The sequence below is a fragment of the Leptonychotes weddellii genome, chromosome 10, assembly GCF_054177405.1.
Source record: "Leptonychotes weddellii isolate Sample4059 chromosome 10, ASM5417740v2, whole genome shotgun sequence".
NCBI lineage: Eukaryota > Metazoa > Chordata > Mammalia > Carnivora > Phocidae > Leptonychotes > Leptonychotes weddellii.
Genome location: NC_138378.1, coordinates 96,743,498 through 96,765,697, shown reverse-complemented (window position 1 = coordinate 96,765,697; position 22,200 = coordinate 96,743,498). Strand labels below are relative to the sequence as shown.

Sequence of the window (22,200 nt, the reverse complement as noted above, 5' to 3'; positions counted from 1 at the left end):
AGAACAGTGCCCCACACAGAATATAGGCTATGTAAGCATTAGCCGTATTTATGAACACAACTAACATTATTCTAATTCTTATTACTATTGCTGTGTGCTTCCAATAGCTTTTATGAGGAAGGCTACATAACCAGAAATGCTACCCCTCTCCCCAGGACGTCTCCTGTGGCCAACATCTCCAAGGTGGTGGCCGCAGAGGCTCCAGTTCTCCCCCAGGTTTTTAGGAGATAACCACTTCTTACTTTCAAAGTGAAACTCATACTAACTTGGACATTCATTCACACCCCCTACACACGTTCACTCACCCAGAGATTCCAAATGATGGCCGTCTACAAATACATCATCTAAGAATCAGCCTGAGGACATTTTGATGTGGGAATTATGATGACTTTGGTTTGGCCAAGTATGTTTGTCCTTGATCTGAGAAGCCGAGGTTTTTCAGTAATTCCTGGCTTCTAAGGCAATATTTATGTCTCCTTCTGAAAGGGCTACTCTGTTCAGTATTTCTGCTTCCCATGATGTTTTAGATTTGTTTCCAGTTCTACATAAAATCACATGCCATAAGCTAGCATTATTAAAAAGTACAGTGGACTGGGAACTAAGAGACCCAGCCCTGTAATTAACCATTCCCCTGTGTGATCTTGGACACTCTAACGTCATGAGTTCCTCTGGAAAATCAGAAGGCTGGCCACCCAGTTAATCTCCTCATTCTCTATTTTAGACTGGCTAGCATCACTCGATTTATCCATATTTTGGTATAAAAGGCTTTGAAAGTATTGTTCACCAAAGGAATGAATAACAACTTCAGGTAGCAGGCAGGCACCTCCCTTGCGCTCATCCCATCCATGCCTCCATATCCCTAAATTCCAAAAGAGCTCTCGTCACCAGTATCCATTCCTGTGATTCCCTCTCACTTGGCTCCCTCTTTAATCAGCAGTTATTACAAATATTTACAGTAGAAAGAACCTAACAGGTCAGCAAATCCAGTCCCTTCAAGGAAAACAAAGCTGACTTACCCCAAATCAAACGTATGTTAATTTATTTACTATGAGGGAAACATAGCAAATACTTTTATCCTTGTTTTTCATTGTGACCATGAGAAAGTAAGTAACATCCAAGGGTATCACTGTAAATAACAGGGACAGAACCAGAATTCATGGCTCATTCATGGCTCTCATAAGAGATAGTCAATGGAATGTATAGTTAAGTCTAACAAATTATTTTAAAATGCAAGCCTCCTGAAGGTGGAGTATTTTTGTCTGCTTTGTTCACTGAAGTATCTCAATGTCCAGAACGCAGCCTGGCACAGAATAGGCCTTTTTAATATTTGCTGAGTGACTCTTCTTAAAATATTACTACCAATTCAAATTCTACCTGTGACTATTACCTTGGATTCAGGGTTCTACATTCCCAAGAAAGGAGAGTGTTTTAGGCCACATTCTAAATCTTTCCTATTGAGTTACTGACAATCATATTTATAGAAGATCCATGAAGGACCTTATTTATTGATAAATGGATATGTTCTTAAACATCCAAGAGATGATGGAGAATCAAGTTACACTTTTTTTCCTCAAAAGTTCAGCTTGTAAATATTTCAAAAAGAAAAAGCACAAAAAATACAAATCAACTCTGGATTTAGTGTCATGTTTGATGTTATAAGCCATCCATGGTTTCATTCTCAATAAATGATGACATCATCCATCATTTACTACCCTAAATTGACAAAGCAAAACAGCAACAACCAACCAAAATCAGTATTTTGAATCAGCAAAAGTAAACAGGATAAGAGTTTAATTTCATCTTTGCTCACTTTTTGTTAATATTTGAAGATCTTCAACAGATGGTGGTCCATTTTTTTTCTCATAAGGAATGACTGTTGTCAAGTACTGCCAAGTCAAAAAAAAAAAAAAAAAAGTCACTTAAATCTGAATGACCTTATCTGCAAAATTTTGATAACAGTTACTAAAGGTCTATTTTATAACATGAAACATGAGGTATCTTACTATCTCAGCTGGAGCTCATTTTTTTGCCCACCTCTATCTGCTTCATTCAAGCCCAATGTTAACATAAATATCCATTTTTTCATCTTTCAGTTATTGAAAATTTCACAAAAGTAGGTCTGAGGGTGATCTATTCAATTTGTTCATTATTAAAGTCTTATCTAGCATTCTCCTTGTATATTTTCAACATATTTTGGAAATAGTAATTTAAAACTAAAAACGTAGTTGTAACAGTTCTGCATAAACCAAATCATTCCCAACAGCCAAATAATTCTGTTTCAGACCATTTTTTTCTGGTTGAACAAAATGGTCACATGGATAACTTGACAACTTTAAAAACACATACCAGCTTCTTCCATAAGCTATCTTAGACACGCGTACCAATTTTAGAGGTGTATTATTATTATTATTTTAAATTATTTAGGATGTTTAAAGGCATTAAGGGAAAAGAGAAAAGTGAAAGGAGAGAATGGCCTAGTGAATAATAAAAATTCACATCTGATACTGAGACAAACAGTCTCGTTCACCACTGTAAAGGCTCACAAGTATCAGATTTATGGCCTATTAAGTATGTCCCATGAAAGCAGAATCTAAAAATTATTGTCCAGATGTACCTATTCTGACCACTCCACCAAAAACTATCTAGTTCAGTGTGGTTTGCATGTGCTCATCTGGAGATCTACTGTCTTTTACCCAGAATCTTTTAAGACCCACCCATTACTTAGTCCTTGCTCTAAATCTCTGCTCTATTCCTAACCCTCCATGAGTGATTTCACCCTTGGGTGACCTCATAATCAAAAGACAAGGCAAAATGGCTTAACAGGAACTGGCTCCTTAGGTACAGAAAAGTAGGAAAAGTGAATTATTCCATGTGTAAGAAACAATTCCCACCATCTTTTTGGTGTAGACTTCTCCAAGGTGATACCCAATTGTAGCACTGAATGTTTCTCTGTGAAGGAAGCCGGAAACAAGCCCCTTGGGGCTTCACAACAGCGTGAGCGGCAGGAAAGCTGGCCTCTGAGAGCATCAGGAAGCAGCGCCAGCCCCACCCCACCCCCAGCGCACTAGCCAGCTACGCTCCCTGGCCCACTGGTATGTGTGGGTCAGTCCGGAAGCTATTATGCCATCCTGTGAGTTTGAGAGAGGTAGAGGTGCCAGAATAAAAAAAAAAAAATTAGACCATCCCTTCATGGAGCTGGAAATGTCTGTGTGAAGGATTATTTAATATTGATTATTGCCCTTCTTGCCCTTCTACGCTCAAATGCTTTCTTTTGATAAACTGCCAAAAGCTACATTCTGCGCACTTTCTAAGTCTTAAGAGCTACATTGAAAAGTTTTCTTTGTGAAGTGAAAATTTCAAATTGTGAAAAGTAATTTTAAGCACACTCATTAATGTAGATGTGTTTCCTGTGTTCATGATCCTCCTTAAATCACTATACAAAAATGTTAATATAAAGCAAATTACTACACATTTGACTGTGTACTTCTATCCATGTATAATTTTATATAAATCATGTCGCATGCCTCACTTGGCAGAGAGTGAGTTGGCTAACTACATGATACACCTTAAAAACACTTGAATTTCATTTAAAAGGAGGTAAGATATATATGTGTATATATATATATATATATGTCTTACTGACATGTTTGACCTAGAACTCCTGTCAAAAAGACACCAACATCAGCTTTCTTCCCCCGCAAAATGATATCGTTTCTCAAACTTTTAGAATTAGCATAGTATATTCTAGTTTAGCTATATATTCTATACATGCAACTCATTATGTCAGTGCAATTTGTTTAAAGGTAGTAGAAAATGGAGTTCTAAAACATGTATTAAGAATGCATTTAGTCTTTTGTCCAATTTGAAAAATGCTTTTTCCTAAAGGGAATTGTATGCATTATCGAGACTATAAAAATGATGAACTTTCACTTCTCTCTTTTAAGCAACAGTCTTAGTAAATTAGTAAAACTGCCAGCTTTCACAGGACCTTCACTTACGCAGGAAATGAAAAAGCAGAGAATGAGGAAAATAAGGATAACCCAGCACCTGTTTCTCTCCACCTGAATTTCCAAAGGTGTGGCGGAGGCCATTCTGAATGACATTTGAGATCCCTTCCATGCTGAAGCGCTAAAGGCAGCAATATACGGCCCGGAAGAAAAGGACAGAGAAAGAAGTTCAAAGACTATTAGTAAGAATGCACCACCATGATTTATGTGCCCAAGAGACAAGCAGTTAGAAAATGCCACTACTCATTCAGATAAAGCAAACAAAATCATGCTGTTTTTAAACAGTTTTTGCTTCCATTCCCTTGCAAGTCAAATGCAAAAACAATTGCTTTTATGCTACTATATTCATGAAGACTTTCCTCACCTGGCTGATAAATAAATTTGCTCTAATGCAAATATCCTAAGTTGTACACATCTTTGTCTTAGGCAAAATTTACTTTTAAGATACCTCTTGATATTGTTTACCTACATTGTATCAAAAGTCTGAAAACTTAATACTAACAGTATGCATATTTTCAGCCTAAGTGTGCATATTTCTACCGCAAGTTTGGAGAAACATGAACATAACATTTGGCAAATGAGAATGCTGTTACTTGGAGAGCTGAGGACGGCTTCCCACTCGCTCTGCGGGCCACCTGCCACTGCCTTGGTGCAGAAAACTCGAACTGCAAGAGCACATATGCTTCCTGGAGAGCACAGTGGATCCCATGTGCCAGCAGGGCCCGCACACTTCTGCAGAGACTTTCCCGCTGTTTCTAGGAAACAATTCTAGCTTCTTCCCCCAGCAACCTCCAAGGCTTCCGAGAACTCACTGTACTCTAAAGGGAATAGTTTTTCCCTCAACTACTTATCTTGATTTGTAACCAGTCTGCAATGCCATCAGACTGGGGAAAAGAGGCCAGTGGCACCCCTCTGGCTGCTGAGTCAAAGGCCTGAGATGGATTCTTAGGGCGTGACTAATTAAGGAGGAAGGCATCCCGGAACGGGAGTTCAGTCCCCATTGACCAGATGGGTCCTCTCTCTGGATTTTTACAGAGGAAAGTTGAAACAGTAAACACACTTGAGTCAATATAACGAGTATTTACCAGGCCCCACGGAACAGAAGAGGAAAGCAAGGCAATGGTCTCTGCTTTCAAGAACGTATGGTTTAGCCCAGTGGTTCTCAAAGTGTGGCCCAGGAACCCCCCGCCAGGAGGTCCCTGAGACACTCTTAGGGTTCATGAGCTCAAAATTATTTTCTCAGAAATACTAAGGCATGATTTGCCTTTTTCACTTTCATTCTTTCATGACTTATAGTGAAATATTCCAAATGCCAGGCTGAATGTAGAAGCAGATTTAAGACTCTAGCTCTCTTGAATTAAGCCAGGTATTAACAAGATTAACAAAAATGCACAGGAATGCCACTGTTTCTCACTGAATTTTTGAAATTAGAGTTATTTTTCATAAAAATATGCTATTTGTGTAAACATTAATGAATTTCTTATTGGTATTTTTAAATGAATTAGTAAATTTTAAAAATTTTATCTTATAATGGAGTAATTATCCATCAATATGACTTATGAAAACAAAAGCTCTTTGGGGTCTTCAATGAATTTTAAGAGTGTAAAGAAGTCCTAACAACAAAAAGCTGAAAAAACACCAAGAAGTTTCATCTTTGAAGGAGCTAAATGCCTCTTTATCAGTCATGTACTCAGTGGTATTATCGAAAATCTGAGTACCAAATGTTACCGTCTTTGGAGAACATATACAACCATGCCTCTCCTCCTAAATGGTCCCTCCCCACAGAGCCCTTCCCAGACTGCATGCCATTTTGTTCTGGCAAGAATGAAATGTCTGGTCTGGTCACCTTGACTGAACATGCTTCACTCGGCTGACAGCATAACCATATGCCCTTTGATGGAGTAGGCTAGTTTTAAAGGAAAACCTACACATAAGTATTCTGTGGATTTTTGTATTTTGTAGCTTTTTCATATGCTATCACATAATTTGTTCACATTTCTAAGCAGATTATCAAGAGATGAACTTAGGCACCAGAGGCTGGAGCCATTTTTTAAACTCTACCAAACGTATTTCCTCTCAAAAGCAACAAAGAGAAAAACACTTCATTCTCTATGTAACCTGACTCCATTATCTCTAGGCACGTTGAAGCTAGACACTGTCAAACAAGGTGAAGAGTTTTAGCATCCATGCATCAGGAGACTGAGGGATACTTTACATCTGGGCAGCACGTTCTTAAAAACACTAGCTGTACCTCCACAGTTCGAAACCTAATGTCTGTCACGGCAAAAACGTAAGTAAGAAGACAGATGCACATTCTCAGACTCCTGGGTCCGGCTGTAACCTAGGGCTCCTTATGAAACGTGCAGCCGTGGCTCCGCTGAGCCGCCACAGCGCTGGTCGCCCGACGGACGACTCCTGAAAGATGGCTGTCCCGCAACCACAGCGCCAGGCGGGGTGGAAGGAGATGGAAGCACGGCCACGTGAAGCCACAGCGACCCGGAAAAGCACAAAGCACACGGCTAAGAGCTGATCCCAGCAAGACAAGTAAAGGAACTCTCCCTAGAGCCGTGCCCTGGGGCTGAGGGGGGCTGAGGGGGGCTGAGCCCGGAGCTGGGGCCGGTGGCCCCCGTGGCGGCCTGGGCAGGGAAGCGAGGTGGCTGGCACCGTGCTACTGCCTCCCGCCCCAGCGGGAAAAGGACAGCACAGCAAAATCTCAAGGTTCACAGAGAGACGTCGGAGCCCATCCCTCCCCCAGCGCCCCGGCGGCCATCAATGCCCACCGCCAGCCAGGAATCACAGCGCCACCCTGTCCTGCCCTCGCTGTTTTCAAACTCTTCCTCCGGCCCGCTCTGTCTCAGGGGCAACTTTAAATTCTCCAGCCCTCAACCAAGTTCCTTTCCCCAGGGTCTCCTCAAACAGCTCTTCCCGGGTCACTTCTCTGATGCTGAGGTCCAGGGACACTTTTCAGATCCCTCTGAGACCCCCGGTAAGCGCTCCACCTGTGCCCCTGCCCTGGATTCCGCAGGCTCCTGGCCCTGGCTTCCGCCTGCCCCTCGGGCCGCCCCTTCCCAGAGGTGCCCCTTTCTCTGCTCGGCTCTCATATACCGGTGTCCCCCGGGGGGGTCTGTCCCTACTGTTTTTCTCATGCACGCGCTCTGAACGGTCCCACCCCGCCGTTTTTCACTTCTGCTGCCACCAATGTACAGTTCCACTTTGCTAAGATCAGGAAAGGGCTGAGAACCGAGCCTGGCACTGAGGAAGGGCCCAGGACACGTCAGCCAGCTTTACTGCACCGACCCCCTGAGTGTCACTTGCGTGTTCAATGGCCTCTCGGCCATCTGCACCTGAATATTGCTAAAACTCATCATATCCAAACCTGAACTCATCTTCCTCTCTCCCACCAGAAATAAAAGTTTTGTTTCTTTTTTAATCCTATTCCTCTTGAGCACTCTCTACCTTTCTCATGCATGTATCCACTCTTTCAAAAAACAGGGGCCAGATATCACAGGTCTTAGCGACTCCGAGCGAGCACACCAGCCAAGCCCCTCCTCCCCTGATGACCTGACATTCCAGCAGAAGCGGGGCCAAGAGTCAAACAAGTAACGCCCCAGCTGATAGCTGCACCACGGCAATAAAAATCGGGATGCCTGTTTTGTATCGGGAGGTCAGAGAACAGCTCTCTGAGGAGGTGACATCTGAGCTGCAACACGAAGTAAACACCCTCCCCGATGAGCTACAAAGGACCATGGACAAGAGAGATCCCCTCGGAGAGCAAAACCAAACGCAGCCAAACCAGCCAACCCAGGAGTTCCATCCGCGGCCAGCGCACAGGGGTCCTGTTAGCCTCCCCCAGCGGTGGTGAAACAGGAGCTGCCGAGTAGTCCCACTCTCCCCTCCTTCCCATAAGCAGTTTTTACTGCGGCGGCCCTGTTCTTGCTCCATCCTGGTGGGCGGATGTGCTAACATGGCAGACTTAACCTTGGCATCATAGAGGCTACATCCAGAGCGGACGGGAAAAGCAGGTAACCCCCCAAAGATGCCGGGCTGGAGGCTCCACGCGGTTGCTATTAACAAGACCTGTGCATCTCCCTTTGGGAGGGGGCACATGTGTTCTACCTATGCTTGCCCAAGTCAGGAATCAGTGACCGGACCCTTCATCCTCTCTTCCCTGCTGCCCAACCAAGAGATTCCACCTCTTTCATATCTCTGAAATTCAACCATTTTCCCGGCCCTACTGTAACTTCGTGGCTCATTTCTTACCTGAATGAGTGCCTCTGAGTCAACGTCTCTCTAGTTGCCCCCTTCCAATTAGTTCTCCTTGAAACACTGAATTTATCCTCCCAAAAGACAAATCTGCCCAGGTAATGATCCACTTAAAACCTCTTTTTGGGTTTCCTACAGCCTTTACATAACGACCAAACGCCTTAGCATGGCATACAAAGCTACCCATTTTCCAGCTTCTACTTTGCTACTTCCTCACCTTCTTCTTGAGTGACTTTCTCTCTCGCCTTCAGCTTGCTCTCTCAACTTCTAGCCATAGTGAACCACCTACAGGGCCCCAGATGTGCCTGTCACCTCCAGATGGCTGCCCCCACCATGCCCTCTGCTTGGTAGGCCTGTCCCTTCTTCTTCTTCTTGTCCTCCAGATTCAACTCAGCCTTCCCAGACCCCTAAACCAAACTAGGGGCAATAGCAACTTATCCACACCTCCATCACGAGACGGCGCCAGGCACAGAACACACCAAGAACATGGTAGCTGCTCTGAATACAGCAATTATCACTGTACACCTAGTTTTCTCAACCTTGACAGTACTGCCATGTGGAGTCAGACAGCTGTTTGTGGTGGGGGCAGTCCTGTGCAGTGTGGTGTGTTGAACGGCATCACTGGCCTCTACTGGGAATTCCGGTAGCACTGCCCAACACCTCATCCACTTGTGACAAGGACAAATGTTTTTGGACATTGCCTAAAATCGTACGGGGGGGCAAAACTGGCCTGGCTGAGAATCACTGCATAAAGTACGTTGCATGGTTTGTCAGCTGGATCCCCACGTAGCATGCCCCCGCACGCTGGTATTTACTCTGCATCCTTAATACTCATGCCTGACACATAATTAGAGATCAACATATGTCTATCTCATAATAGTAAAAAAAAAAAGATAATCCAGATTTTTTTTAAAGTGGGGATGAGGCACAATATCTAAAGAAAAACAGCAGAGAAAGAAAAAAAGTTTGGCTTAAATTTTTTTTTTTAGGGAGAGAGAGCTGGGGCGGGGGGTAGGGGGAGCAAAGTAAGAGGGAAAGAGAGAATCTCAGGCAGGTTCCACACCCAGCACAGAGCATGACAAGAGGCTCGATCTCGCAACCCTGAGATCATGACCTAAGCCAAAATCAAGAGTAGGACACTTAACCAACTGAGCCACCCAGGTGCCCCAGTTTGGGTTAATTTTTTAATAAATTTAACTAAGTTCTCACAATCGTTAAGGGAAGAAATAATGTCAGACACTTCTTTCATGTGCCAACAAAGCACAAACCCATCCTCAGCATGCAGGAGGCATTCGATGGATAGTCGCTGGCTGAAATTAGAAAATTCTGTAGCAATTATTACCCATACCAGTGAAATACTTTCAGATTTGGCGATGGAACTAGGAATCACACCTTAGTCAGAAGTATTTGGAATCAGAAAATTTTCCAAGAGTCAACTGGGATAGAAAAATACTGAAATAGAAAGCAGGGCTCCGAGCTCTCTCCCAGCCTTGCCACCGGCGTCTGACTAGGGAGCAGTCACTAAACCCACACATGCCTGTTTCCACACCAGTGAAACAGGTGATGAAGTGATATCATTTGTAAAGGTCTCTTATTAGTAAATCGTATGAATGTATGAATTATCTCAACCGAGATTATCCATGGTTTCTTTAAGAAGGCAAATCAAAACACACACACACCAGTATGGGACTGCAAGGTCACATAAAGTTATAATGTAAGTGCTCTAGAAGGACAAAACTGCACAGCCAAATGACACATTCAGAGTCATCTACCCCAATGGCATTTATAGATGTCTGCTAAGCCACAGTTTGACACTTCTAAGACCAGAGCCCAAGAGTGTTAGCACCTGGGGTAACCATATTGAGAAGAGAAATTTTTTCTCTGACTTGTTTAGGAGAGAAATTTTTTTTTAAAGAGCTAAAAAGCAAAAATAATCTGAAGGTGAACAGAAGACAGATGACATGATAAGATACAAAGTTATTTGTCAAAGAAGTCAATGATGAAGTTCTGAAAAAGACCACTGAAGAACCCGGTCTAGGAAGTCAGTGTGAAATTAATAAAGTACGATAAATAATCTTGTTGACAAGGTTTGTAAAACAATGGAGTGACTAAGAAATACAAAACCTCTAGGATAACAAAAGAGTAGCATGCAGAACGGGGCGCCTGGGTGGCTCAGTTGGTTAAGCGACTGCCTTCGGCTCAGGTCATGATCCTGGAGTCCCGGGATCGAGTCCCATATCGGGCTCCTTGCTCGGCAGGGGGTCTGCTTCTCCCTCTGACCCTCCCCCCTCTCGTGTGCTCTCTCTCTCTCATTCTCTCTCTCAAATAAATAAAATCTTAAAAAAAAAAAAAAAAGAGTAGCACGCAGAAGATCAATGAACTAGAAGGATCAAGGAAAGGAAAGACCAGGCAGGACAAGGAAGAAATAGGAAAAGAGCTCCAAGAGCACACAATAGGTGGTTTCACAACTGCCCTATAAATTCCATAAAACAGGGGCGCCTGGGTGACTCATTCGTTAAGCGTCTGCCTTCGGCTCAGGTCATGATCCCAGGGTCCTGGGATCGAGCCCCGCATCAGGCTCCCTGCTCAACGGGAAGCCTGCTTCTCCCTCTCCCACTCCCCCTGCTTGTGTTCCCTCTCTCGCTGTCTCTCTCTCTCTCTCTCTGTCAAATAAATAAATAAAATCTTAAAAAATAAATAAATAAATTCCATAAAACAATACCCCTTTTGGAAGGCAAAATGAACTTTAAAAAGATAAAACCCCAGAGACAGATTAAATTTACTTTTCAGTAAACATCAGCTCATTTAGAAACACTACATTTATAACCTTGAGAGCAGACATGGTGTGATTAGGTGCTTCTGGTACTGAACTGGGCCAGAGGGAAGATTTTGTCTATGCTTAAATTTTATTCAGGGGGCAGAGGGAGGAGGAAGAGAAGAAGAGAAGCATTCCTTTGTTGAACATTTCTCACGGTAAAAGTACTACAGACCTGTCAAAGCACTTTCAGAAGTCTTGCGGTTAGGAATGCTCGATGAAATAAAGGATATTAAGGATTTCTTAATTTAGCTTAATTAAAATAAACAACTGCAATATTAAGTACGTCAGAAAACCTAATCCTGCCTCCATTTAATCTACCATTTCTAAATTTGAAGGATCCAAATGTTCAAATGCAAAGTGAAGAGCTAGTAAAGATTCTGGGGGTCTAAAATTACCTTGTAATCTATCCATCTGTTTTCCACCGTATCTTTACAAAGGAGTTAATAGCTCTGTAAAATGCCCTTCTCAGAATGGAATTTTTGATATGAGCCCATTTATAAGCAGGAACATGATTAAGCATTACAGTATTTACTTTATTGTTTCCCTCACTGCTGACAAAGTGCCAAAGTAACAGTGAGGATGCGGGAAGAAGTTTAGTCAATCCGGGGCTCCAGTCGCATGATTTACAATGAGAATACTCACAGCTACCTCATGACCATTTCCTTCCCTGGCGTGAGTAGGTATTTAAGTCTCGAAATCAGCCAATCTCTAGAATCTTTTCCCATACAAAACCAGGAGCAAAGTATAAACAAGATACAGGAGATTAAAAACAAAAATTAGAAAAATCTGAAAGAAGAGGGAAAGGAGCCAAGATCTCCAAGGCCACAGACAAAACACCTGCACAGCTTACCAGGAGAAACGCAGAGCCAAGGGTCCCTTGCACACACCTGTGTTACATCCTCGTGCCAGTATGTACAGGTTCTGTGAGCTAAGGCCTCTGCTGAGCTTCTGTCTACCCATTTATGAAATGGCAGGAATATTAATAAAATCTGTAGGGTCGCTGTGAGGATTAAATGAAGTAGTCCATGGGAGTCACTTACAGCGTTCAGCAAATACTGATATCCAAAAATATTCAAAACATTTCTCTAGAAAGGCTAGAACATTTGGGGGGACATAGCTCCCAAAAAGAAGTAACCACATCTTTCTACTTTTCTCCAGAACAAGTAATGAGTAGTTTTAGTTCTCATATAAATAAAACAAAAACTGAGAAATAATACACTCCTGACTACAGATAGTCTCTAGCCTAAGGAGCTGAAGACAACATGAAGAAAAGAAAACTACTGTCCGTGACTAAATATACAACTCAGCCAAAAAGCTTAAACTGAAAACAAGTAACACTTGCAGCTAATTCAAGGTCTTTCTGAACAAGAGAAAGAAAAGAGCTAGTAAACACAAACACTGTGTAAACTGAAAAGCAACAAGAATCAGATACAGCGATGTGATCTGTTAATTCTTTTCTGGAGTCCTAAACGTATCAAATCATTCTCTGCACAGAACATTCACCAGCTTAACTAATTTCACAGAAAGAAGGATCCAGCACAGGGAAGGCCAAACTAACCAGGAGGCCAGGAAATTCAGACTATTCCTGCTACCAGACTTTTCTCTTAGCCTTATCTGAGACCCACGGGCACAGATCTCTAACAAGCCAGGAAATCTTTTAAAAATCCCAAATTCAAAGCTCAGTGTCAGAAAAAAGGTTAGGAAAAGCAATTAAGAAATGCTTTTCATCTATTTCTGACTCGTATCCTAATTTATGCTCTGACTCCATAAATATTCTTTATACTCAAGAGATTCAAAAGAAAGTGAAATTCAAACGTAATTATGGTTCCTCATAAATCACATCATTTGCAATAGTTTGAATGACATGATTTTCAAATACTGACTTATAGAACAGTACTTTTAATTTTTAAATTCTTAAAGTAATCGAAACACAAAATACAAGAAAAACAGAATTGAAAACAATAAATGTAAAAAAATTACAAAGCAAAAATATTCAAATAAGTATTACCTAAGATGTAAAATTTGAGTCTGTTTGACACTTCTTCAGATCAAATACTTTTAATGTGAATTATAAAGCAGTTGTAAATGCAAATTCTACTGAAAAAGTTTCTGCAGAAAAAAATAACCAGATCCAAGTAAATTAGAAAATATGAATTATACCAAAGTAGATAAATATGTCTTGAATATTAAACTATTTTGGAATTTTGCTCTCAGAACAGGAAGATGTGGTATGAAGATTTTCAAGGTTAGGAGTTAAATGGAATATTATCAATTTAATTTTTTTTGTATTTGAACATTTTTAAAAATCTTTATGTAATTTAATATTAATGTGGTAATTAAATTAGTGTTGGCAAACATTTTCAAAGCTATTAAAATTAGAGTAAAATAATTAACCCTGGTAATTTTATGAATTATTTCCTGATACTCATGAATACTCTCAGTATATAATAAGAATACAATTTCCTGGCATATTGTGGCTTTTATGTGAATTTGTGTTATATTAACAAACAATTAACAAACAAACCTCTCCAAAGCATAAAGAGTCAAGAACAGACTCCTGATTTTTAACTGTTGGGTCATGAAAGCTCACTATTACCAGTCTGTTACCAAAAGACAACTGCAGAAAACAAATAGTAGATAATGGTAAACAAAAACTGGCGGTGACATGTATTTCTCTAGGCAATACTATCTTTCATAAAATAAAACTGTTCTACATCTAAACTAATTCATAATTCATAGGTGTGAATTATTAAAATAAATATTACACATCCAAGTTTCTCTCTGCCCTATAATGACCTTCCATTCTATGGCCCTAACACTAATTTTTAGGAATGCCCATTACAATAAAGAAAAATATGAAGGATTGTAAGAGACCACTACAAAAAATTATATGCCAACAAACTGGAAAATCTAGAAGAGATGGATAAATTCCTAGAAACATACTATCTTCCAAAACTAAATCACGAAGAAACAGAAAATCTGAACAGACTGATTACTAGCAACAAAACTGAATCGGTAATCAAAAATTCTAAACAGGGGCGCCTGGGTGGCTCAGTGGTTAAGCGTCTGTCTTCGGCTCAGGTCATGATCCCAAGGTCCTGGGATCCAGCCCCACATCAGGCTCCCTGCTCCACGGGAAGCCTGCTTCTCCCTCTCCCACTCCCCCTGCTTGTGTTCCCTCTCTTGTCTCTCTCTCTGTCAAATAAATAAAAATTAAAAAAAAAAAAATTCTAAACAAACAAAAGTCCATGACCAGATGGATTTACAGGCGAATTGTGCCAAATATTAAGAGTTGATACCTATTCTCTCCAAATAATTCCAAAAACTGGAAGAGGAAGGAAAGCTTCCAAATTCATTCTATGAGGCCAGCATTATTATTCCAAAACCAAAACCAGACAAAGACATTACAAAAAAACTACAGGCAATATCCCTAATGAGCATATCTACAAAAATTCTCAACACAATATTAGCAGACCAAATTCAACAATACACTAAAAGAATCATTCACCTCAATTAAGTGGGATTTATTCCTCGGATGCAAGGATGGTTCAATAGCCACAAATCAATCAATGTGATATATCACATTAACAAAATGAAAGATAAAAACCATATGATCATCTCAATAGATGCAGGAAAAAGCATTTGACAAAACTCAACATCTGTTCATGATAAAAACTCTCAATAAAGTGGGTTTAGAAGGAATATACCTCAAGATAATAAAGGCCATATATGACAAACTGACAGCTAACACAACACTCAATGAGGAAAAGCTTTTAGGAACATGACAAGGTCCTCTCTCCCACTTTTATTCAACACAGTACTGGAAATCCTCACCACAGCAATCAGACAAGAAATAAAAGGCATCCACATAGATAAGAAAAAAGTTAAACTGTCACTATTTGCAGATGACATGTTACTAAAAATAGAAAACTCTATAAAGACTCTACAGAATACTAGAACTAATAAATGAATGCAGTAACATTGCAGGATACAAAATTAATATACAGAAACCTGTTGTGTTTCTATACACTAATAACAAAGTAGTAAACTTAACCAAGGAGGTAAAAGACCTGTACTCTGAGAACTTTTATAAAACCCTGATGAAAGAAATTGAAGACAACACAAATGGAAAGATATACCATGCTCATGGACTGGAAGAACAAATATTGCTAAAATGTCCATACTACCCAAAGCAATCTACAGACTCAACACAATCCCTATCAAAATACCAATAGTATTTTTCTTAGAACTAGAACAAGTAATCCTAAAATTTGTATGGAATCACAAAAGACCCGAATAGTCAAAGCAATCTTGAGAAAGAAGAAAAAAGCTGGAGGTATCACAATCCCAGATTTCAAGATATACTACAAAACTGTAGCAATAAAATAGTATGGTACTGGCACAAAAATAGTCATACAGATCAAGAGAACAGGACAGAAAGCCCAGAAATAAACCTAAGCTTATACAGTGAATTAATCTACAACAAAAGAGATAAGACTATACAATGAGGAAAGAGACAAGAATATACAAAAAATATACAATATACAGTCTCTTCAATAAATGGTGCTGAAAAAACCGGACAGCTACATGCAAAAGAATGAAACTGGACCACTTTCTGATACCATATACAAAAATAAATTCAAAATGGATTAAAGACCTAAATGTGAGGGGCGCCTGGGTGGCTCAGTTGGTTAAGCATCTGCCTTCGGCTCAGGTCATGATCTCAGCGTCCTGTGATCAAGCCCCACATTGGGCTCCCTGCTCAGCGGGAAGCCTGCTTCTCCCTCTCCCTCTCCCCACCCCCTACCCATGCTCTATCTCTCTCAAATAAATAAAATCTTAAAAAAAGAAAGACCTAAATGTGAGACCTGAAACCATAAAATTCCTTAAAGAAAACAAAGGCAGTAATCTCTTGGACATCAGCCTTAGCAACATTTTTCTATATATGTGGCCTTGGGCAAGGGAAACAAAAGCAAAAATAAACTACTGGGACTACACACACACACACACACACACACACACACACACACACCTTCTGCACAGCAAAAGAAGCCATCAACAAAACAAAAAGGCAACCCACTGAATGGAAGAAGATATTTGCAAATGATATATCTGATAAGGGGTTAATATGAAAAATATATGTTATACAACTCAACACCAAAATAACAAATAATCCAAGTAAAAATGGGCAGAGGACCTGAAGAAACATTTTTCCAAAGAAGACACATAAAAGGCCAACAGAAATATGAAAAGATGTTCAACATCACTAACCATCAGGGAAATAACAAATCAAAACCCCAATGAGTTATCATCTCATACCTGTCAGAGTGGCTAGTATCAAAAAACCAAGAAGTAACAAGTGTTGGTGAGGATGTGGAGAAAAGGGAATCCTCATGTACTGTTAGTGGGAATGTAAATTGAACCACTGTGGAAAACAACATGGAGACTCCTCAAAAAATGAAAAATAGAAATACCACATGGTCCACTACTGGATATTTACCCAAGGAAAACAAAAACACCAATTCGAAAAGATATATTCACCGCCTGTATTTACCGTAGCATTATTTACAATAGTCAAAATATGCCCATCGACAGATAATTGGATAAAGAAGATGTGGTGGAATATTACTCAGCTATAAAAAAGAATGAATACTTCCCATTTGCAACAACATGAATGGGCTGAGAGGGTATTATGCTAAGTGAATAAGTCATACATATACCACAGGATTTCACTTACGTGTGGAATCTAAAAAATAAATGAACAAATAAACACCAGAAAGAGACCCTTAAATATAGAGAACAAGCTGGTGGTTGCCGGGGGAAGGGAGGTACAAATGGGTGAAGGTGAATGTGAGGTACAGGCTTCCAGTTACTGGATGAAAGGTGCATGTTACCGTAATAGCGTTGTTTGGTGGGATGGTAGCTACACTGTGGTGAGTATAGTATAACGTAGAGTTGCCAAATCACTATGCTATACACCTGAAACTAATGTAACATTGGTGTGTCAACTATAAGGAAAAAAGAGAGAGAAAACAGAGAAATGCTATCAAAGATAGCCAAGAAATTACTGTTGAAAATGTATTAATATTTATTCACATATATAGGCAGACTTTATCCTCTTGAGTACCACTACTTAGAAAAAGTGGTGGAGGGGGATCAGCTCCTTTTCTACTTCTCCTCTACCTTCTTTTTTTTTTTTTTTTTAAAGATTTTATTTATTTATTTGAGAGACAGAGAGCATGAGAGGGAGGAGGGTCAGAGGGAGAAGCAGACTCCCCGCCGAGCAGGGAGCCCGACGCGGGACTCGATCCTGGGACTCCAGGATCATGACCTGAGCCGAAGGCAGTCGCTTAACCAACTCTACCTTCTTTAAACTACTTTTTATTACTGTCTATAAATACAGTGTACCCAGAGGACTGCCAACATTTTTAAGTTTTTCATTTGGCCCCAAATCTAGAGACAGCTGGTCTACCTGCTGGCTGTCTTCACTTAGCTACTGGGAATCTGACACACAGAGCACAAAGGTCTATTGCTAGGCAGAGTGCCTTAGGCAAGTGGCCTGGAGATGGACTGGCCAAGGCATCACCACCTATAGGCATAATTCAGGCTGCTGGATGGGGCCCTGAAGAAGAGAACAATTCAATACACTCTTAGATAAAACAAGGCTACATTTTATAATAAATTTTAGTCACAATACAGTGATCTTTTTATACAAATTCACTTTAAATGGAGTTTGAATCTTTTTTTTTTCCTTCAAATTTTTTTAATTTTATTAAATTTTAGTCTAAATCAGGGGTTGGAAAACTTCTCCTATAAAGGGCCAGAGAGTTAATATTTTAGATTGCAGTCCACACAGTTTGTCACAATTATTCAATTCTGTCCTTGTAACACCAAAGCAGCCACAGACCATATGGAAATAAATGGACATGGCTATGTTCCAATAAAACTTTATTTATAAAATAGGCAGAGGGCCAATTTGGCCCTCAGGCAGTAGTTTGCCTTGTCAATCCTCAGTCTAAATCATCTTAACAAATGTGAAATTTGAAAATTCCAAATTAAAAAGAAGGGAAGAAAAAAACTAGGTCCATCTTATTTTAAACAAAAGCTCCAAATTCAAGTAGTTGTGTCAAAACAGATCCTTCTAAGCTAGGAGCTGGAACAAACTGGAATAACTTCAGAACAATCTAATCAGAGCTATCTAAATGAAAATAAATTTCTCTTAAAGTCAGCTTTGGTGAAGATTAAATGAAAAACTATTACTGGGGCATTTTTGCATGTAAAAGAGAAACAAAATAGATTTGACTATTCGTCATAATATGAGCTAAGTGAGTCATAAATACAGAGCAGTGCATCTGTGAAAGAAATATATAAGAAAGACTATCAGCCAAGGCCTAGCTGTCCCCATCATTAGGCAGTTATCTCCCCAACCCCCAAAAGCAACAGGGCAATACAATTCTTTTTAAAACAGAGTTACTGATTCCTAATACCCCAAAAGTTTCAAAATTAACTTCTTCAGGTTAATTGAAGGCAACTATTCATTATTGCTGGTGTTAAGTCCCACACATGAGAACTCTCTCTTGAAAGCTCCAAGTGATTACGGCAAACAGAAAAGACACTACAGATTCCTATCTTCTCAACCCTAGACTTAGAAAACACAACCTTACATGTGACTTTTAATTTGAAAACATTACCGGATCCTAAAGGAAGAAGTATGTCCATTTCATCCATATACTGAGGTATGATGTCAAGCAAGTAAACACTCATGTCTTTACAACTTCAGATAATTCTAGGTGACAACCACTGCTAAATTAAAACACACCTGGTATACTCTGACTTGTCCTTGTACTCATGTGAACTGCCACTGAAGTCCAACGGTCTGTGACTCTATACAACATAAACAGAAGACTGGCAACAACAACAAATATCCCTGATAGAACAACAATTCAAATAGGACAAACCAAATCCTTTGGGATTCTATCTCCTTTATAGTGAAGTTTCAATTCAACAAACAGGCATTAAGTGATGTGTAAAAAAACCAAAAATTAGGTGAGATGCTAAACAACAAAACAATGTGAATGAGCTTTTGGGAAGGCTGCACTCCTTCCCAGGTGAGATTTAATCCAATGATGACAACAGGGTACAATACTATGAGATTAGAAGTATGTGTACCCTCATAAATAAATACAAAAAACATCTAAAATGTGACTTAATAGGCAACTCACAAAAGAATACAGAAGTCAACAGATCAAACCATTATTTGCCTTTCAGGTCAGTATATATCAAAAGGCTAACAATACCCATTGTTGGTTGGAGGTATGGGGAAATGGTTGCTCACTTATGCAATTACTGGGTTTCATTTCTGTAGAACCATATGAAAAGATGGTTGTTTAAAACCCTCCAAAACTGCATATCCTCTGACTTAGAAATTGCACTGATTTCAGTGAATGAGTAGACTGTTCAACTAACCAAAAGAAAAATATATAAGAAATAAATTCAACTTTAGGAAAATGGTAACTTTGATAAATTTCAGAGAGAAATAACTAGAAGGCAGTTGGATATATAACTAGCATTTACTCAGGATATATACTAGTCTTCCATACATTATTTCATTTAACCCTCCCAAAACTCAAACGGAGATGTACCCAGAGGCAGGCGCAGGACTCAAATACAGCTCTTAACCCAAAATTCTTAATCAATAGGCTCCTCGGTCTCCAAGGGCCTGGCACCTGACAGAAAGACCCTAGGTAGAAATACAGATTTGCAAGTTTATTTCTTTCACACATTTATTAGTAGAAATTTGTTAGTACCTAATGTTACACCTAAGGATATAAAGATAAAGTGACATTTCCTATCCTTAGAGACCCATGACAGACAGACATGAAAACAAAAAACTACAATACAGTGTGACAGTGCCAACAGAAATAGTCAAGAGGAATAATACTAACCCCAAAAGAAGGAGAGAGTAGTCAGTTCTGCATTGGAAGAAGAATCATCGAGGAAGGTTCTAAAAAAGGAAGACAATGCCTGTCCAGGATTTCAAAGGTCAAATTAAAAAATGAAAAAAATCTCCCAAGTGTACTGGGAAAAATAGGAATAGAGGGCCACCCCAGAAAAGGGAGTGGCATATATAAAAGCACCAAGGCCCAGAACAGCATGGTCAGTTCAAAAAAATGCATGCAGATCACCACAGTGATTAACAGACAGTACCCGTCAACCATTCCAAACTCCACTCCCACCCCTCTCTTTCTTCTGATGCTGAACAACAGGACAGAAGAGATAAAAAGTTTTCTGCTCTCTTGAGTCTCATTTCCCAAAGAGAAGATCTACTCCTCTAACCTCCCCTCCAGAGAACTGGAAAAAGACAGGACTACCTTGCTCATCAGAAGGAGCAGTGACATAGTGACCACTCTATCAAAAACAGCTCCCCAACAGCATTGCTATCAACCGCCTTACCCAGGCTTTTATTGTCTTGGTGGCATTTATTACTATCAAAAATGACACTGTCCAGTCATTCTTTCTTTGTTTATTGCCTGTCTCCCTCATTATAATATAAACCCCAACAGGCCCTGGGCCTTGTCTGCTTTATTTGCCACTGTATCTTCAACAGTGCCCGGCACAAGAAGACACACCCTGCAAGTATCTGCGGAATCAATGTGTATTGCTTTATCTTAGCCAACATGTAGCAGATTTTAAAAATTAAAACAAATCAAGGTAACATTTCACTTGTCTAAGATACTCAATACTTTCTTTAATATTTAATAGTATTTCCATGCCCCCCAAAACCATCTAATGCTCTAAATAGCATCCCTAAGCCCCCAATTCTTTTTTTCACTACAGAAAATGTTTGAAACACAAAGTCTCCAAAATTAACACCTAAAGAGTTTAACTCTGTTCTATTCCCACCCAGGTATTTCTTTAGTGTCTTTGGACCAAAGAGAAGAGCTAGCAAATATGGATAAAGTGTTACACCAACTACAAATGGATGTTTTGTTTCAATGAAACATGTTTAAGGAAAAATGGAAGGAAGCTATTCCATGCTTAAGGAAAGAAAACCAAGTCCTGCTAATAAAACAAAAATATCCAAGGTAAAAAGAAAAAAGTGATTAATGTTATTAGAAAACAGATAAAGCATGATCTCTGTAAGAAGGTCACCAATTTTTAGACATTTGTATCACTGATGATAGCTAACTCAGAGAGACAGGACTTGCCCAAACCACATGTTACATAAAATGTCTAACAAGGTATTTATTATCTTTTGCAAGCTGTTTATCCAATTGGCCGTTTCACTTTAGGGTTCTTTTGAGCCACCTACCACCCTTTTCAGAATCACAGATTTCAGACTCCTTGTGTCACAGATGGGATGGTCTTTTTCCAGCTTATAGAGGGAACCAGTACCACATGCTTAGCAATGCCATTAGTAACCTGATTAAAGGTTTTGTTACTAATAGTAGATCAGGACTCAAGAAGCAACTTCACAGGTCCATATACTGTGAAAAAATTGACTATGAATCTATTTCAAGACTCATAAAGGTTTGAGTAAGATCTAAATGTTGCCTTGCCAAATCCATTTCTCAATATAAATGCCATGTACCATTTCACCACGAATCCACTCTAACACTTTTTATATGGGAGTTACAAAAAGGAGGCTTTATACCCCTCTCGGGATAAATTTATTTCCCTCAGCCAAGTGTTAACACTAATAAATGGAGGGTTTACATGTAATTCTTAAAAGCGGACAGATAGAAATTACCAACCATGCTATGACTTTTTAACTAGGCATTTTGTTTAATCACCCTTGAATAACAGGGCAATTTAAAAGGTGCAATTTTTAAAAAAATACAACATACAAATTTTGCTCCAGAAATTTAAAGCAAACTTTCTAGCACTGTATATTCAAACAAATGTTTTTGGATGTTTGGGGGTTTTTTTTTGCTTTTCCAGAGTAGTCACTGGAAGCAACTAATTAACACCTCTTCAATCAATACTGCCATTTCTCAAAAATATTTTGTACCACATATCTGAGAACTTTCTCAAAATCAGTTTATGAACTATGTCCTTTCAACAAACAAACAGACTTTATACCAAGAAAATGTCCATTTACTCACAGGCCAA

General features: G+C 39.7%; 1 protein-coding gene and 3 long non-coding RNA genes across 9 annotated transcripts in view; 1 reads left to right on the top strand and 3 right to left on the bottom strand.

Moving 5' to 3' along the window:
- The window catches only part of LOC145715952 (uncharacterized), a 519,543-nt gene that overhangs the window by 472,863 nt on the left and 24,480 nt on the right, over nucleotides 1-22,200 (top strand). The gene's annotated exons all lie outside the window — the stretch shown is intronic.
- FEZ2 (fasciculation and elongation protein zeta 2) overlaps nucleotides 1-22,200 on the bottom strand; it is a 42,728-nt gene that overhangs the window by 4,874 nt on the left and 15,654 nt on the right. For 3 of the 6 annotated variants that reach the window (XM_081796935.1, XM_081796933.1, XM_081796932.1), the window contains 2 exons: nucleotides 4,048-4,128; nucleotides 1,811-1,886 (listed from right to left, as the gene is read on the bottom strand). The exons of 1 other annotated variant lie outside the window; for it this stretch is intronic. In XM_081796935.1, coding sequence (XP_081653061.1) covers nucleotides 1,811-1,886; nucleotides 4,048-4,128 — 157 coding nt within the window. The remainder of the gene's footprint in view (nucleotides 1-1,810; nucleotides 1,887-4,047; nucleotides 4,129-22,200) is intronic. 2 more of the 6 variants (XM_081796934.1, XM_081796936.1) reach the window with 1 other exon arrangement.
- LOC145715954 (uncharacterized) lies at nucleotides 4,981-10,762 on the bottom strand. Its single transcript, XR_014138270.1, has 2 exons — nucleotides 10,652-10,762; nucleotides 4,981-10,433 (listed from the first exon to the last, which is right to left on the bottom strand). It is a non-coding gene; the product is annotated as an uncharacterized LOC145715954 (long non-coding RNA).
- Nucleotides 17,238-22,185, bottom strand: LOC145715950 (uncharacterized). Its single transcript, XR_014138266.1, has 2 exons — nucleotides 17,453-22,185; nucleotides 17,238-17,271 (listed from the first exon to the last, which is right to left on the bottom strand). It is a non-coding gene; the product is annotated as an uncharacterized LOC145715950 (long non-coding RNA).